The sequence below is a fragment of the Pundamilia nyererei genome, unplaced genomic scaffold (assembly GCF_000239375.1).
Source record: "Pundamilia nyererei isolate P.nyererei 1_Seehausen unplaced genomic scaffold, PunNye1.0 scaffold00561, whole genome shotgun sequence".
Taxonomy (NCBI): domain Eukaryota; kingdom Metazoa; phylum Chordata; class Actinopteri; order Cichliformes; family Cichlidae; genus Pundamilia; species Pundamilia nyererei.
In genome coordinates this window covers 44,747-61,835 of record NW_005187962.1, presented here as the reverse complement: position 1 = coordinate 61,835, position 17,089 = coordinate 44,747, and the positions used below count along the sequence as shown (strand labels likewise).

Below are 17,089 nucleotides of genomic sequence, written 5' to 3'. Positions count from 1 at the left end.
GTGAAACGTCGGTTTTCAAAGGAAAGATAAACCTGAAATTAGCTTCCAGAGAAACACAGTGTTAATGTACTTGTCTTGGGCACTGTAACAGCCAGTAAGACTATACAGTAAAACAATTTCATGTATTAAAAAATATTCAGTATAAAAATGTTTCAACCTAATTGTATCAAAATTAGTAGTTTTAAGAAAAGTGACACCTCTGTACGAGCAGGGGGGGGGGGTTTTTTTTTCCCCGGTTGGCTTAACTTTTATTAAATTCCTTTTGAATTGCCAAATTCAGCAGACATCAGGCTCAAGAGGCCTATAGAAACTCTTTTGTAGTCAGTTTTAAAACATTATTTATGACAGATTCAGATCAAAGCACTGGGACGACCTCTGCTTCACTTCTTCTTGTGGTCGTCAGTGTCCTCGTTGGGCGTGGCGTCGACGCTGCCTCCGTGTGGCTGCGCAAAGAGCTGCATCTTACTGTTGAGCTGCACGCACAGGTAGGCTAAATCCTGTTTGTCCAGAGAGTGCGCCAGAGCCAGGTAGGCCGACAGAGCCCCCGCCAGCAGGAGCCTGTCCAGGGATAAGGCCGGCAAGAGCCACAGCACCACACCCAGCTCCAGGCACACCGGGTGGCGCAGGTGGGACAGGAGGCGCTGGGCACAGGGCGACTTGTGAGAGAGGGGGTCCCCCAATCCGAGACAGTCGTAATACACCTGAGGGAGGAGGTTAGTCAGTAAATGGAGTTTATTCATGCCCATACACACGCTCTCCTCCGGGAGCACCGAAGTTACTGATCTAAGTAATGCAGATTACTTGGGTCAGTATTGTAATCTCTATTGATTTATTAAAAGGGCATTTCATTAAAATGTAATTATAAGATGGTGGTGGAAAGGGTCAGAGTCATTAAATACGGAGTTAGGCCCAGAGCACCAGGTGACAGGTGAAACATATAGATGTTAATAACCGCTGGTTTTCAAAAATTATCAAAATGTGTGCACCAAGGCAATACTGGCACCACACTAGCATTGGTTTACTGGAGGAGAGCCTTTACATTTGGGGACGGAGGTTCAGTTCTCACTGCAGTAAAATCTTTCAGTCCTGCTCAGCCACAACAGTGAAAACTCTGATTAGGGTTGTGATTCATACTGATGGGTGCTGAAAATTAAAACCTTGAAATTCCTCCCCATGTGATGCTCAGTTTGAACTTCAGCAGGTCAGCTGCTCATGTCTACATGCCTACAAGCACTGAGCTGCCATGTGATTGGCTGATTAGATATTTTTGTTATTGACCAGTTGAAAAGCTGTACCTAATGAAACGGCCAGGGAGCATATGTGCAGTAAATATCCATTTGCTTCTTGTTGTTTAACAGCACGAGATTTTATAGTGGTGTTAATTAATTATTTTAAGGAACACCAACTAACCAAGCAGTAATCAACAAAATACTATGATTACAGCAAACTGTAATCATAGTATTTTTAGTTGAGCAACCTCTGATTTTCCAGCATCTGAAAGCACAAACATGTGCATTTGTTTTTGATCCCTACCTGCTTGATGCCCAGTAGTTCTGGGTAATCAAAGATCATGAGGATGCTGCAGATGATGGCCCAACAGAGGAAGTGCAGCGAGAAGCAGAGCAGGGGGAACCAGACACTCCAGGGTGCCTGACGCACTGACCACAGGCAGGGGGCGTTAGTCACAGGCTGCCAGTACCGCATCAAGATCTAACACAGGAAACAGAGCAATGATGCACACTGAAAGGTGTGATTAACACTAAGGTAGGAGTAAGTTATGCTTCTATGTGACAGTAAACACTCAGAGAAAGGGTGCTGCTGTACCTGGAGGGCGAGTGCTGTGGTGAAGCAGTATGCTGTCCTGTTGAGGGGCCCCAGCACTGACTGCAGGGCCTGTTTGACAGGCAGCCAGGCCAGCAGGCTGTGCTGCACGATGAAGAGGGCCAGGAGCCCCAGATCCACAGCAAGAGCCCTCAGAACAGAGCTGTCCCGCAGGGCCACCGACCATGGTATGGAGTCTTAGCCGTGGGGAATCAGAGGAAAAAACATCACTTTAAAATTGACGGCAATCCTAATAACATAATTACTGTTAATAAGCACTCATTGAAAATGCCACAAAAAAACAAAAAACAAAACAGAAAATCGAACGTTACCACGAATAGCTAATTAATCTAATTAACAAACCCAGTATTCCTGCTCACCCGAAATCAGCTTTCAAACACTCGCCATTTGGTCGATATTTGATATTGGCGATAAGCAAATTATGCTTTTAAGCCCGTAATGATAATTTTTGTTTTAGTAAACAGAATAAAATAGCCCTAATAATAAAAACAGCTCTAAAAAAAACATAAGGAAAAAAAAATCTCACCGCCCAACGTGGGGCTCGAACCCACGACCCTGAGATTAAGAGTCTCATGCTCTACCGACTGAGCTAGCCGGGCGCTGGTACTAAACAGCCGCCCAGTGGTATTTACAGCACATATGGAGAACGTAATAATTGAACTATATGACGTATATGAATTTAACATTCGTTAAATCATACTTATATAAACCTATACAGTAATTTTTTCCATAGCCAAAAAGTATATGAGGTATTTAACGGTTTTACAGATATCGCCTCCACCAGTGTTTGGTAATCGCTCCTGGCCGCCTGCCGCTTACGGGAACTTACCTCGACAGAGTGTCGTCTCCCCCGTGATGTTATGGTAAATGGCTCGAAACGAGACAAATCGAATGAGATCTGCACCGGATATGAAAACAAACGCAAAGTTTAGCAAAGACGTAGTGCAGAGAGCCAAGCCACGTACCGTGACTGACGCCATTATCAGTGCTTATCGCGAACAGTTCCGGGAGATGGGAGGTGGTTGTAGTACCCGATGTAGACACAAGGTGGTGCTAGTGTGCGGCGAATGCTGCCTACAGGTGGAGGTGCATCAGAGGAGACACAGATCCACACACAAAACTAAGGAGAAACAAATAGCAGGAGTGGATGACTTTATTAGGGTATCTTATTAAGTATCACAGAATCTGTCTTTGTTAAATGAGGTTAACACCAGGCCTGTAGCACTCTACATGGTAGTTTCTGTCACAGGATGTCACTCGAATAGACTCTGTGGATCCCTGAAAAAAAAGAGATAACAAAGCACTCAGAGTGCTTCTTTGTGAAATCATTTGCTGTGAATTGAATTATCAAATATTTTGCATAGTTTCTGTGAAGCTCACTTCTGTTGGGAGTATCGGCAACCTGCAGGCAGCACAGTGGGGAGCCTGGACCCTGAAACCGTGAAGAAGTTTCAGTGAAAGTTCACAGAGGTTAAAACATGAAGTCAACAAAGGTGTGAGTTTTCTCCTGTTCAGCCTGTCTGGCAGGGTTTCCCCCTTTGCTCTTGAAAAGGACTATTGTTACTACATAAAACACCCACCTGTGGTAGTCGCTGACACAGTAGATCCTGCGGTGTGAGTCGACAGCGAAAGGCTGATCCTCCAGGCTCTGTCTGCAGACGACACAGCGAAAGCAGGATGGGTGGTAGGGTTTCCCACGAGCCTGCAGGATCTGATCATCCAATGTAATGTCAGTTTCTTGCATGTGACACCACACATATACTCACAGTGCTTAGAAAAAGTATTTGACCCCTTCCTGGTTTCTTAATTTTCTTTGCACATTTGTCACATTTACATGTTTCAGATCATCGAACAAATTCTAGTATTAGTCAAAGATAACCTGAGTAAAACATTTCTATGTGTGTGCCTGTGTGTGCCTGAGTGTAAAAAAATTAAATGAACTTAGTTTTCCCAAATAAATGTTGTCAAATGTAGGGCAGGCAAGGTTGAACAGCTTTTAATCTGTTAATAAATGAAAAGGTAATTTAAAAACTGCATATTTATTTGGTGTATCGTTTTCTAATATTAAAATGTATTTGATGATCTGAAACATGTGTGCGTGACAAATATAGAAAAAAAAGCTAAGATCAGGAAGGGGGGAAATGCTTTTTCACAGTACTGTTTAAGTAAATAAATTAATAGTTACCACATCTGTGATTAAAAAGCCACAGCTGTTACACACTTCAGGGGATGGATGAACTCCAGAGAACTGCAGAAAATACCACAAGTACCAGGAAAACACCACCACCCAAATAGATTAGGCAATAAAGTTAATCTGTCATTTTACAACCTATTAAAAGAACATACTTACCAAAAAGTCATCGTCACAATATATCATCCCTGACACTGTGTAGAAAGGCTTGCCACTGAGCGTTTTACCTGAAAACATGCAAAAGCTTAAATATGTAGACCGTTATACATCACACTGTACTATCAGAGAAGCATTCACACGAGGAGAGCTCACTGCAAACGCTGCAGATGAAGCACGCGCTGTGGAATAAACGTCCCATCGCCTGACACACTCGACCTGCTCTGTAGACAGCTTGACTGCATCTCGTACAAGTTCCTGAATAAACATGAAGAATAAATGGAACAACTGGCAGCACATCTGAATAATAAAAGGCTAATCCGCCAAAAAAAAAGTGAATATTAAGTCTTTTCCATTCTTACCAAAGTAAACACTGTCACTGTAACTGGGATTCATCTCAGCACCAGTTTGCCCACTGCTCTGAGTCTGCAGCACGGCTGTCTGGAGGTCTAATTTTATGTGCAGTGCAGACAGCTGTAAGAGGAGCTGCTCGTTGGGTTTATGAGAATTTGCTCTCTGCCTTTGCTCTCTGAAGGGCAAAATCTTAAGAAATGACTCCTCCGAGGCGGCTGAAAAACTTTAGACAGAAAGTAGTTTTGTGTGAACGAAAACACAAATAAACGAGTAAAAGTACTTCAATTTTGTACTTATACAGTATTTAAGTAGCTGTTTAATGTTTTTAAAAGTGTCTAATGGTGGAGTACATATTAGAAAAAGAATAAGTGCCGTTTTTTAGGTTTTTTAGGTTTTTCTGTTGCAGCTACTGTGAGAACTTTCAGCTCTAAGCAGCTTTCTATTTAAAAACTGTATTCTCGGGTAAGCTAAGAGATGAAATGTGTCAGAGCAGCAGAGGAAGGAGCCTGAAGGTGAAAAAGAACCTGCAGCACATTCAGCCTACCACAGCACTCACATTGTGACGATGCTGGTTTAAACACCTGACTCCTCCATGTTTATACGGCAAAAACTATAAGCTACAAGATAAAAACAGCCATTCATACTAACAATGTGTGAATACTGGATAATGGATGTTGAATATGGAGTGAAGGAGGACATGCAAAGAGTTGGTGTTATTGTAGGATGTGAGGGTAGGCAAAATTCCCATCAGTCTTATTGATAATTATAATTATTATTATTATATTTTAACACTCACAGGAACTCCTTTTACTTTAAACCTGCTGGTTAAAAAAATCTCCACTTTTACTCAGATAAGAATAGAATAGAATAGAATAGAATAGAATAGAATAGAATAAACCTTTATTATCCCACGGATGAGAAGATTTCGGTGTTACACAGCTCTTATAGCAAGGGGAACACAAGATATAGAAGGAAGACACAAAGTGGACCTATATACATAAGCAACTGAAGTTCGTATATACAGGTAACAATGTACAGAAATATGTATAAAATATAAAAAACATGTATAAAATGTGCAGTGAACAAACAAGCTGGTGATGGTAAGATGACCCTTTAAGGATGTTAAAGGAAAGCTGAGAGTTTCAGCACTTCTTAATGGATTTCCTTTTTAATCAAAAACTGAAAATAAGAAAAGAAATAAATAAGAATGTTTTTATATGAGTAATCTAAATATTTAGAAACTGGAAAAAATACAAATATCTTCAGAAACAACTTCAGAGCTCAACTTTTAAGTGAATCCAAAAGAATAAAGTACTACAGTACATGCCTGAGTCTTATATTTTGGCAGCCTAAATGTGCATTTTTAAATATTGAGGAGGAGCAGTGAAGCCTTTTCTGGGATCATCTGTCTTGTGATACTGCCCTCATGTGGAAGCCTTAGGACCTTCCTCTCATAAGTCGGTCACTAAAACCAGACACGCCCAAAGAGCCAGAAATACCTGCACCAGGTAAACAGCGACTGGTTGTAACTGAACAATAGAGATCTGTTTGTTTGTTTTTTAAGTGGCTCTTTACACTTATTAACCTTTAATATTTGGTCCTTAATCCTCCTCTTTTATTTTAAAGTCTTTAATCTTTCCAATTGACAATGACAGCTTGTTATTATATTGTAAGTGTATTACAGCAGGTCATTTAAAGTTGCTTGCGTGTCTCCATTAGCTTCCACGCAGAGAGGATAAAGAACAGAAACTCATGCAGCTCGTGTTTTGGATCTACGGTTACAGTTGGAGCATGGGAGGGATGGAGGGAGGGGGCGTCTGACAGCTGCTGATTCCTCACTGAGGTCCTCTTGTGAAGCTGTCTGCTTCCATCACAACGCCCACTCTCCTAGCTGTCAGACTGGTTCACCAAAAAACTTGCATGTCGTTTGTATGTTGGTTGCGCGCGCGTGTGTGTACTGTTTTTTAAAAACTTTGTGTAATCCAGTGTGTTGTCATGATGTAGAGGTTTGGGTTCATATACGTCAAAAATGCCTGAAGGTTGAATTCAGGAATTTTGACTCAAATAGCAGTACCTGGATGTGTGTTTGTGAGCTGTCTAGCCCTCAGGTATGTTTCTGTGCAGGAATGTCTGCGTCACGAGGCGTGTGGAGGCAGGAGGCAGTCTCTGCAACTGCGGGAGTGCTGTGCAGAAGCTGTCTTACGCACAGTTAATCACATTTCCATCTCCATTTTACAAAATGGAAATTCCAGCTGACCAGGAACATTCTGATTTATGCCTGTTTTGCTTCTCACTAATATTCCTTCTGAAGCTTTAATATTTCTAATCATTCAGACTACTTCTGTCTATCAGTATATTTATCAGCTATGATGCAACGAGGTTTGCTTATGCTCTGGGCTCTGCTTCCACACCCTTCGTCTGCCACATTTTGGGGGGTTACACAGCACGATGCCAACAATCTTTGGCATGTTTGGCTGCTTATAAATAGGGCGCTCATTGTCCCACACAGTGCAAGGGAAGTCAGAAGAGGACCCGCGTCTTAATCTAAGAGTCCGGACTGCGTGCGCTATCGCTGCAGTGTTCCTGCTTAAAGGCACAGCGGCAGGGCCTGCTCTTCCTGTCAAGTTTGGACAGGTACTCTACCTGCGGTCCACGCCCTCTTCTGTGCCGCTGCGCGCAAGTGTTCGTGAGCAGGAAGTGGCTGTCAGCGACGCTGCTGCTGTTGTTGTAACGTTTGGAAATGCAGCTGTAAGCTGTATCTGAAAGAGAGGCGGCGATTTTAGATTATCTTTTTAACTTACAAAAACAATCATTTAAAATAATTTTGCTTTTATTTTATTTATTTTTTATTATTATTTTGAGGACATGCGGCTCTGCAGGACCTGCGCTCTCCTGGCGCTTCTGTTTCTGGCAGTCTTGGATTCATCAGGTGAGGGGGAAAAACGACCTCATTCAGTATTTTGTGTTGTTTGTTGAATCTACGTGCATCTTCAAAACAAAACACGAAACGTCCTCGTGTCAAAAGCGTGGCTTCTTTTCGCGTTCGTGCGCCAAATGGGTCAAAAACACAGCTGAGAGGAGCGAGCGCTGAGCTGCTGTAAAGATGCACTCAAGCGAAGCTGTGCTTAAAGCTCCGTGTCAATAAATGATAGGATAATAACGAGCATTAAAGGCAGCTCAGACATGACTGAGGCTGGAGCGCGTTTCCACTCATAGCTCCCACTTCCAGACCTCCATTTTCAAAAAGGTTTATGAGGCATTTATGGAGCTTGCTGGAGGCATGAATTCATCACGACTTCATTAATGATTGACCAACAATCTGTTGCTCGTTTTTTTGTTTTTAAATAATCGTTTTATGCTAGATGTAAACTTCCCGGTTTTGTGGGTTGAAATCATCATCAGCAAGTTTAACTTTAAAAAAGGGTTTTTATCATATTTATAAAATGACTTCTAAATAACTTTGGACGGTGTGACGTTCTCAACACACCCACTGTTTACGGTTGCAAGAAGCCCTTTGTGGACTAGTTGTTACAGGTTCAGGTTAAAGAATGACTTTATTTTGCTTTAGCTTGAGAGAGAGGAAGAGGTAACATTATGCTCACTGCTTTGAGAGTGAGGATTAATTAAATATATTTATTTTATCGCTTGTTTTGGTTTTAAATCCTAGATTGTATGTTTAGTATTAGGTTTCTTGATATTTTTAGCAGATATGGTCCAGGCAGGGATTATTATGTGATTGCACATGTGAGGGTTTCACCTCATTCAGAGTAAATGTGGAATTTCTTGAATTCCATTCATAGAACTGATGTGAAATAAGGATAAACCAGGAAGTAGGTCGATCCGCATTTCACAGAGTTTGGTGAAAGTAAATAACAGGCAGAAAATAAAGATGTTAAGAGAAGAGTTCTGATATTTGCAGAGGATGGGAAGCAGGGCAGTAAGTTTGTAACTGTAGGAATAAGTGTGCTTTATAATATATGAGGGTGTGTGAACTTCCCTGATTATTTGCATACGTTAGAAAATATTCACATGGAGTGTGTTACTTGTACACCTTCCTATTCATACTCTTATCTAATCAACCAGCTAGTCATGTAGCTGCACCTCAGTGTAGGTCATGAGCTGCAGTTAACTTTAAACATCAGAATGGGGAAAACATTTATAATGAGAGAGTATTGTTGGTGCCTAACGAGCTGGTTTGAGTCCATCTGGGCTCACTGATCTCCAGGGGCTTTCAGCACCACAGTCTCCAGATTTTACTCTTTACATGGCTGATGGTAAGGTCACTATTTGGCATCAGCAGCGTGAATCCAGTGACCCAGCCTGCCTTTAGTCACCAGTCCGGGCTGGTGATGTGGGGATGGTGTTTTTGACGCACTTTGATCATTTATGGTATTTTTGCCAACTGTGTTCATACCAGAATGGCTGCTGGTTACAATATTCCAGTAGCTGCTTGCATCATGTTAACACACCAAGTCACCAACAAAAAGTAGCTTCTGAGCACGATCATGAAAGCAGTCATGATGAAGTGGCATCCTTAGTCACCAGATCTAATTCCAGCAGAGTAGAGTAACCTCTGGGATAGACTAGCATGAACGTGCAGGCAAAGAATGTGCCAAAATTATGCAATGTTGACGTCAGGAACTGTAGAAATGGCACAGAAGTTTGTGGAAACAGGATGATTAAATAGAAAAGACCACCAAAAACAACACCTGTAACCACATCTGGTTTAAAAGCCTTGCTACTGTGGAGAAAAACTGCTTCTCCCAGAGTTAGAAAAACATTCTCAGGAGAAAACAACGGGAGAGTCACCTCATTATGCTTTTTAAAACTGGTTCACCCTCTCTTTACTCACTAGGTGACTCACGTTTATCGAAATTCAGTTAATTTGCGCTTGTCTGCTACTTCAGTGCATGGGAATAGGTGTGCCTGGAGCTGCTGTGTTTGCTCAGGCATGAACAGAAAAATCAGCTGGACCGTTTAAGGATGTGTTTGTTTCTTTTATATATCATTAAGACCACAAGTATTTGGTCACAGATATATAAATAAACTAATCTGAATCTGACTGTGGCTTTTTAGGTAAAAATACCTCCTCTGGTGGAGATGAATGTGTACATTTTATGGGATCTTATCTTTCAGGGTGAACCAAAGTGACTAAAGTCTGATATAATTATCCCTGTAGAGCTATGCATTTGTTGATCTTCTCTTAAGATTAGTTTACAGCATATTCACATTATTGGATCTGATTTCCAGAATCCCAGCAGGAGGTCGTTCGACCGGACAAAGGCTTGAATGTGACAGTGTCCACCGAGCAGCCAAAATGTTTTGTGTGTATCATCAGCAAGGTGAACAGCACACAGCTTTCCCGCCACTCTTCTCTCTCTCTGGTACCTGAAGTTGAGACCACACTGGAGTTTTCCTGCCCCCAGCCTGTCGAGCAGTCTTACACTGTGACGATTGCTCACTCCATCGGTGAGTTTACTCACGTTCAGCTTCGATCAGACCTCATTTAAAGTGTTTTATCCCTTTGAAGGCAAATGTAGAGTAAGTATTCATTTGGTCTAATCATAGCTTCAAGGATAGATAATTCGTTGATGTAAAAAACCACTGTGCAGGAGCCTCTACTTTCACAGCTTTGTCCTACCCTGACATTTTATTGCATTGAGACTTTGCATTATTATTTTTTAATTTGCTTCTAATTAATCCTCAGAAAACAATTTCTTTTCCCCCAGTCAAGTCAATTGGTGGTTATTTCTATTGTGATAGAAGCTCAAAGCTCGTATTCAATCCACTTAGATATAGCAGTGGCATCTACGGTTTTTCATTTACTAATTTTTCTAAAGACATTTTCAGTGTTATGCAGATTAAGCATAATTAAGGTGTGAGTACCTTTTTTTTTTTTTTTTTTTTTTAACCCATCTGTGCATCTTTTCTTGTCTTCGACTGAAATCCAGAATGCACTGAGAATGCCTGCAGCCCACCAACTCTGCAAACTCAACCATCCATCCTGACTAACTTTGCCAGAATCTTCACCTGGAATCTGAATGCAGCTCAGGACACAGTCGTGCGCCTGAGCATCATCGAAGGAGGGCTGACGGACACATCACAGCCATGCTCAGATGGACATCAGTTCTCTGTGTCCACATCCATAGCCAGCAGCAAGGCCGAGACTCAGTACTGTCGAGGCGGTTCTGTGAACAGTTTGTATCTGATCAATCCAGCTGTCGTGTCTCTGCAAGTGAAACCAAAGGCTCAGGTGGTCAGTGAGCTGTTTCAGACCTCCGTCACACAACTGAGTAAGAACTGTTTGCTAAATATAGACTCTCTTTTAATTAGAAGCTCCATAGGATTAATGCTGGGTTTAACTGGAGCTGCACCACCTGTTAAGTAACCCAATTATAGCTTAAAACTTTTAAAATGACTCACCAAAAATCGGTCAGATTTTAAAAAATGATTTAACTGTGTGCATTTGCTCTAAATATTTACTATTTCCTATTTGCATTCAGTCTTTCATAGAAATAGGTTTCTTGCTACTTGCAGATGATTTGTGTGAACAAAGAAGATAAAGCCTGTAATTTGCCATTTGTGGGTCTGAAGATATTAGATTATAGTGGGGTTTAATGGTGCTGGTAGACAGAGCCAAGCTGGCCAGTGGTGGCAGCACACTTCATAGTTTTTCCATCCATCACTAAAGGCAAAAGTGAGTAATTGAATTAAAGCTTTAATGGTGGACTCTATTACAAGGACCCTGTTAAGGGATTTGCTAACAGCTGGTGCAACTCAACCCTGGCCTCTGTCTCACTCTGCGTTTCACTCTGTTTAGAAACTGAGGTCATAAGCGTTGATTCCAGCACGACCATGGTCCTCAGCCGGGACCCGAAGGAATCGGTGTGTGAAGTGTGCACCGCTGAAGGCCCCACTCTCACCTGCAGCACGGAAAAGACGCTGAACAATGTTGAGAAACTCTCAGTGGTGTTCAGCTGCCCGAAACCACAAGACGGGTTCAATGTGAAGATAAAAAAGACAATAGGTGAGAGCTGCTGGAGCTGTGACAAATAAATTAATATACTAATAAAGGTTAAAAAATCAAGCCAATCAGTTGCTTTCCAAAAGGTTTTGCATGATGGATCAACATTTGTTTTCTTAATAATTCTGTCGATGTGGCTGGCTGAAATCCAGCCCCGAGCCATTACAGAGCCTCCACCGTGTTTTACAGATGGCTGTAGATGCTCACTGTTGTACCGCCCTCATGACCTCCTCCGTACATATTGACAGCAATTTAAACTAAAACTTTCAAATCTGGATTCATCACTCCGTAAGACCTACAATGATTGTCAATCAAGTTCTTGTGTAATTTGTTATACCTCAGCCTTTTATCCCTGTATCACTGCTTTAAGAATGGCTTCTTGATAGCTACTCTTCCACTGAGGCCATTTCTGAACAGTAGATGGATCAGCCGGAGAGCCAGATCTCTCAACTCATGTTTCAGGTCTTTGCTGGACATGACCTTCAGATACTATTCATCCACTGTAGTTTTTTGTTTGTTTGTTTGATTGGTTTTTTTTTAGACCTTCCACTTCCACTTATTTTATCCCAAGTGACCCAGTTTCCTCACATTTCTTTAGAACACACTGTGCAGCATGCTGCCAAGTTTTTGACTAATAGCACTTTAGGAATCAGCTTGTTGCAAAAATACTACTTTTGCGCATTTATCTATGATGTTTTTTCTGCATGTATTTCTACATTTACTTTGGCATTGCTCTCATTGATGGAAAACTTCACATTTCATCCTCCTCAGCCATCATGTGAAATTAAAATATTTCCTAATTTCTTCATCCAGAATGCACCAAGACTTCCTGCAAACCTTCTGCAGCAGAAATTGTTCCCGACCAACTTAATGCCTTCAAAAGATCCTTGACGTGGGACATCAGTGTCCCAGAGAGTACTGTAATAACTCTGGACTTTCCTGGTGGTGGTTTGAAGGAGATTTCTGCAGGGGTGACCTGCCCAGATGACTATCAGTACTCAGTGAGTACAATTAAACGCAGTGGCGAAATTCAAAGTAACAACTACTGCAAAGGCGGGACAGTGTCTGATCTGAATCTGCTTGGAGCAACGACTGTGACTATTGAAGTGCCCAAAGGAGAAAAACTGGAGTCGGCAGCATTTAATGTCAAAGCAACAGAGAGAGGCAAGTTTGAACACTTTCTAGAACCCGTAGAGGAAGATGTTTTATTCATTTTAAATAAAGAAAAAACATCATAGCACATATTTATGGAGACATATCCTTAACAATGGCTGATAAATCCTTTAAAATGGTAATGATTCAATCATGGCCTCTTTATACAGTTGCCGCTAAGGACCTATAACTCAAATGTAGTTACTGTAATCTGTATATATTTGACTTGGACATTGATTAATAGGGAAAGCAAAGCTAAGCTTTGTTTCTTGTCCCCAGCCAAATGTTAAAAAGTTATACTAAAATAAATTATATGCTATACCTGATTAAATTTTATGTGAAAACAAATAAATAATAAGTAGAATGTTAATTATGTTTTTATGAAAAATCAACTATAAATATATTTATGTCTCCCTTCTTAATTTAACCACAAATAGCATAATATTAGTTTTCTATTTTATTTCGTTAAAGGTCTGCTGAGGCTGTTGGAAATGTTTTGTTTTATAAGAATATTTGACCAGCAGTGTTTTCTTGAACTGATTTGGCTTAAAGGTGTTAATGATGTAAAGTTGTGATTAGGAGTTTCCATGCACTCCAACACACTTCTACCAATTCTGCCATGAACAGTGGTCAGATATCCAGACAGATTTGTGCCAGAAGCTTATTGATGGAAACCAAAAGCATCTGGTTTAGGTTAAACATGAAAGGAGTAATTTAACCAAATATTAATGGGAGTGTATGTATACATTTGATCTTATAAGTATACTTTTGACCTTGTGTGGATGAGAGAAAATCCAAAATAAATTCAAACTTGTGCACCCAATTCTTGTTTTTTAAAGTAATTAAAGATGTATGTTGTCCAATTATTCCACCCTAGAAAAGGAACTGTTCCAAGAAATCATTAAAACCCCAAATTGCCAGTGCATTTATGCTCATGAGAGCATATAAACTTCTGGTCACAACTATAAACCACCCGTAAATTATTTCATGTCTGTCTAATATGAATATTTTATCAGACTAGTATAGAGCTGCATTATCTTCAGCTGGATCAGCATCTCACCATCTTGTGCACCTTTTGTTTTTAGCTAGCAGAATGATGTCTGTGGCCTCTGAAATCGAGAAAACCAGAATTATCATCACGAAGGTGAATCAAGAGCTCGACTGCAACGTGTGTCAGATGGCGCCTTACAAATGCTACCCTGGAACCCTAAAGCTGTTCTGTCCTTGCAACGTCTCAGTACAGTTTACCTGCCCTCGACCTCAAGATGTCTTCAGTGTGGAGGTCAACAGAGACATTGGTATGTAGAGTTAAAATATGTGAAGTCAGGTCTTAAGGTCTAATTTGTCCAAGACCGTAAATTTGTGCAATCCATCAGTTTAGCTTTGGTTTCTTTAACATCTCCTATCTAAACGGACACTTTCTCATGATTGGCCAGCTTGGGGAATCCTCCGTGGGGGGTATCATCTAGTTTTCATGAGATACCTAAGGAGCATTCTGCGCCTGTAAATGACTATGTGAACAAAATACATGATGAGCTGATTAGCTTATTAGCTTTTCTGAAACATAGTGCTGGAAACATTCCTAACAGATTTAGTCCCAAAATTGATGTGTCATAGTTGATTTGCAGCGCAGTCGCTGCATATTTCTGCATTCGTTTTAACTGAAGCTGGTCATTTTTATCTGACCTCTGGCACCGAAAAGACATTGATACTCACCGTATATTATCTGTTTTTCGATGGTTTTGTGGGAAAATCCCAGCAGATTAGCAGTTTCGAAAATACTCAGACCAGCCTATCTGACACAAAAATAATACCACATTCAAAGCCACTTAAATTACCTTTCCTCCCCATTCTGTTCAGTTTGAACTTCAGCAAGTCGTTTTGATCATCGTTTAGGTCTACTTGGCCAAATTCATTGAGTTGCTGCCATGTGATTGACTTATTAGATATTTGCATTAAAGAGCAGTTGTAGGTGTATCTAATGAAGTGGCCTAGAAATGTACATGACAGAAAGTAAATGCATGTTTAAATTTTTAAAGCGGTCATAAGCTGATTAGACATAATTTACACATGAAGAGGTGCTAAAGCTAACAGTGATTGCAGGTAAAGACAAAGCTGAAGGTTTAAAAAAAATTAATGCAAGTGGACTTTGTGCTATGACTGACATATGTCGCATTAGACGTTTAAACATTGCTGTGTGCTTATCAGAATAGAACTAGTGTACAATGGAAATGGTAAAGACTGGGAGCGTGTAGTAGAATCAACTTAACCTCCAGAGCCTGAGATACCTGGAGAAAGGTTGGAGAGTGAGGGGGGAAAGCCATTGGAAACTCACCATCTCTTTTGTTTTATCTGTATCTGGACAGACGCCCCGTTCTCTGGTGACCCGGTTCAGGCCGAGTCCTCGGTGTTCCCAGAGTTCAACCGGACCTTCAGTTGGGACTTGAAAACTGATTTCACTCACACATTCCAACTGGACTTCCCAGAACAGGGACTGAGACAGATTTCCAGTGAGGAGACATGCCCGGATGAGCACAAGTACTCTTTTATTATCTATTCACGCGAGCAGGCAAATATTGGTACCTTCTGCAGAGGAGGATCTGTGACCGCCATCCAGGGTCGCTACAGGGGCCGCGTGTCTCTAAAGGTGCCGGCGAATGCAAAGATGGATCCTTTTGAATTCAAACTCAGTGGCGGGCCTGAGACAAACAGTGAGTCATTTTATATCTACAAAAAAACCTCAGACAAGACAGAGAGCACAATAAATCATTGAGTAGAGCACTTATAATGATTCTGATTCTGAAACACTTTTTAGAAACATTACCATAGTTAATAGTCTCATATTGCCACTTGTAAAATGTTATGTTTTCCATGAAAATCTGGGCTTTTATTTATTAAATGAATTGCTTTTATTTTTTTTGTTTATACATTAATTCAAATAGGGCAGCACAGAGTAGACAAAAAAATGCAGCATGGTCTGGGATGAATCCAAAATACTGCTGCAAGGCCTTAAGCATTTAGGTTGCCTGTTCTACCAGGTGAATCACAGGAGTGTCCAAATAAGTTGCAAAGCAATGGGAATTTATAACACTGACCTGGTGTTGTATAGAGATTTGGTATAGTTCAGGTGTCAGTTGCTCGCTGTTTTACTTCACAACCATAAAGAATTGTTTAATCATAAAGAATGCATAACTACAACAGCAAAAATTATTGAAAAGGTTAGAATTAATGTTTTGAGTTTTTGTGTTCTAAAATTTTATGAAATCTTGATTTTTCTAACTTCAGTGTCCGCTGCTTTTTTTAAATAAATTTTTTATTCTCTTAGTGATTGCGATAGTGGGGGTCAACCTACCACGAGGTGTATCGGACACAACACTCGTGACAGCCAACTTTCCTCGAGACTTCCCTGACAACATGCAGATGCAGTGGAGCTTCACGGTGCCCGGGATGCACAACTACACCGTGCTCTTTGATCACGTCACATCCCCCGAGTGCCTCAACAATGGAGAGGTGACGGTGGAGTATCAGGCAGGGGCCAAGACGGTAACCAAAGCTCTAAAGGATCCTCAGCCGGAGCATCAACAGGGCAACTTCAACATGGTGCTGACAAACTGTCAAACCAACACGACGCTGCCAGGTCTCACGCTGAACTACAGGGTCTCTGTGGTGAGGAGCGGCCGTCCAGGTACAGTGTTAAAACATAAACAGCTGGGACTCGTACACAGTTTTGTTTTGTTTTTTTAAACATCAAGCTATTTTATGTGTCTATCACACGACTGTCATTTCCTTTAACTATGGTAGATATTGTAATGTCATTATTTATGTTTTTCGATGAGTTTATGGAATTTGTATGGGCAAAAATTCCATTTATTTAAACTTAAGTTCATTACATTATGCAAGTATCATGTTAACACCAAAATATAGATAAAATGGAGACTGTAACACTTTTATCAACAACCCATTACAGTGAAGTCATAGTAGAAAGGGTCTGAATCTAAACAGGCATTTTGTTTGCACACTGAATGTTTTCATTGTGAATTTGGGAACAAAATTCTTCAGCAAATCTGCAGCCTGTTCAGGTTTACACAGGTAGTGCAGTGTAGTCCTTCACGATGGTACATTCATATGTGTCATCAACAGATTACATGAGATGAGCGTAAACGAGTCTGGAGACAATGTGGCAAAATGTTACGATGCCTATGAGGATGTGAAGAGAACAAATTTTAGTGTCCATTTGATAGACGCCTCTCAGCAAGGAGGTTTTGAATCCGCCGGTCAGCTGGGCACTTTCTGTGTGGTTCTCTCTGGGCACTCCAGCCTCCAAAGGCATGTGTCTTAGGTGAATTAGTGATTCTAAATTGGTGTGAATG

General features: G+C 40.9%; 2 protein-coding genes and 1 non-coding gene across 3 annotated transcripts in view; 1 reads left to right on the top strand and 2 right to left on the bottom strand.

Annotated features, from left to right (window-relative positions):
• Nucleotides 1-278: 278 nt before the first annotated feature.
• Nucleotides 279-2,859, bottom strand: nrm (nurim). The gene is made up of 4 exons (XM_005754410.1): nt 2,672-2,859; nt 1,825-2,018; nt 1,534-1,710; nt 279-701 (listed from the first exon to the last, which is right to left on the bottom strand). The coding sequence occupies exons 1-4, from the start codon at nt 2,820-2,822 to the stop codon at nt 381-383; spliced, it is 843 nt and encodes a 280-aa protein (XP_005754467.1). The 5' UTR covers nt 2,823-2,859; the 3' UTR covers nt 279-380.
• Nucleotides 2,369-2,441, bottom strand: trnak-cuu (transfer RNA lysine (anticodon CUU)). The gene has a single exon. It is a non-coding gene; the product is annotated as a tRNA-Lys (tRNA).
• Nucleotides 2,860-6,025: 3,166 nt separating the features above from the next.
• cdcp1b (CUB domain containing protein 1b) overlaps nt 6,026-17,089 on the top strand; it is a 15,442-nt gene continuing 4,378 nt past the window's right edge. Inside the window, exons 1-9 of the mRNA XM_005754411.2 lie at nt 6,026-6,051; nt 7,406-7,472; nt 9,794-10,012; nt 10,495-10,836; nt 11,364-11,570; nt 12,381-12,731; nt 13,805-14,017; nt 15,086-15,430; nt 16,045-16,404. Coding sequence (XP_005754468.1) covers nt 7,409-7,472; nt 9,794-10,012; nt 10,495-10,836; nt 11,364-11,570; nt 12,381-12,731; nt 13,805-14,017; nt 15,086-15,430; nt 16,045-16,404 — 2,101 coding nt within the window. The 5' untranslated portion in view covers nt 6,026-6,051; nt 7,406-7,408. The remainder of the gene's footprint in view (nt 6,052-7,405; nt 7,473-9,793; nt 10,013-10,494; nt 10,837-11,363; nt 11,571-12,380; nt 12,732-13,804; nt 14,018-15,085; nt 15,431-16,044; nt 16,405-17,089) is intronic.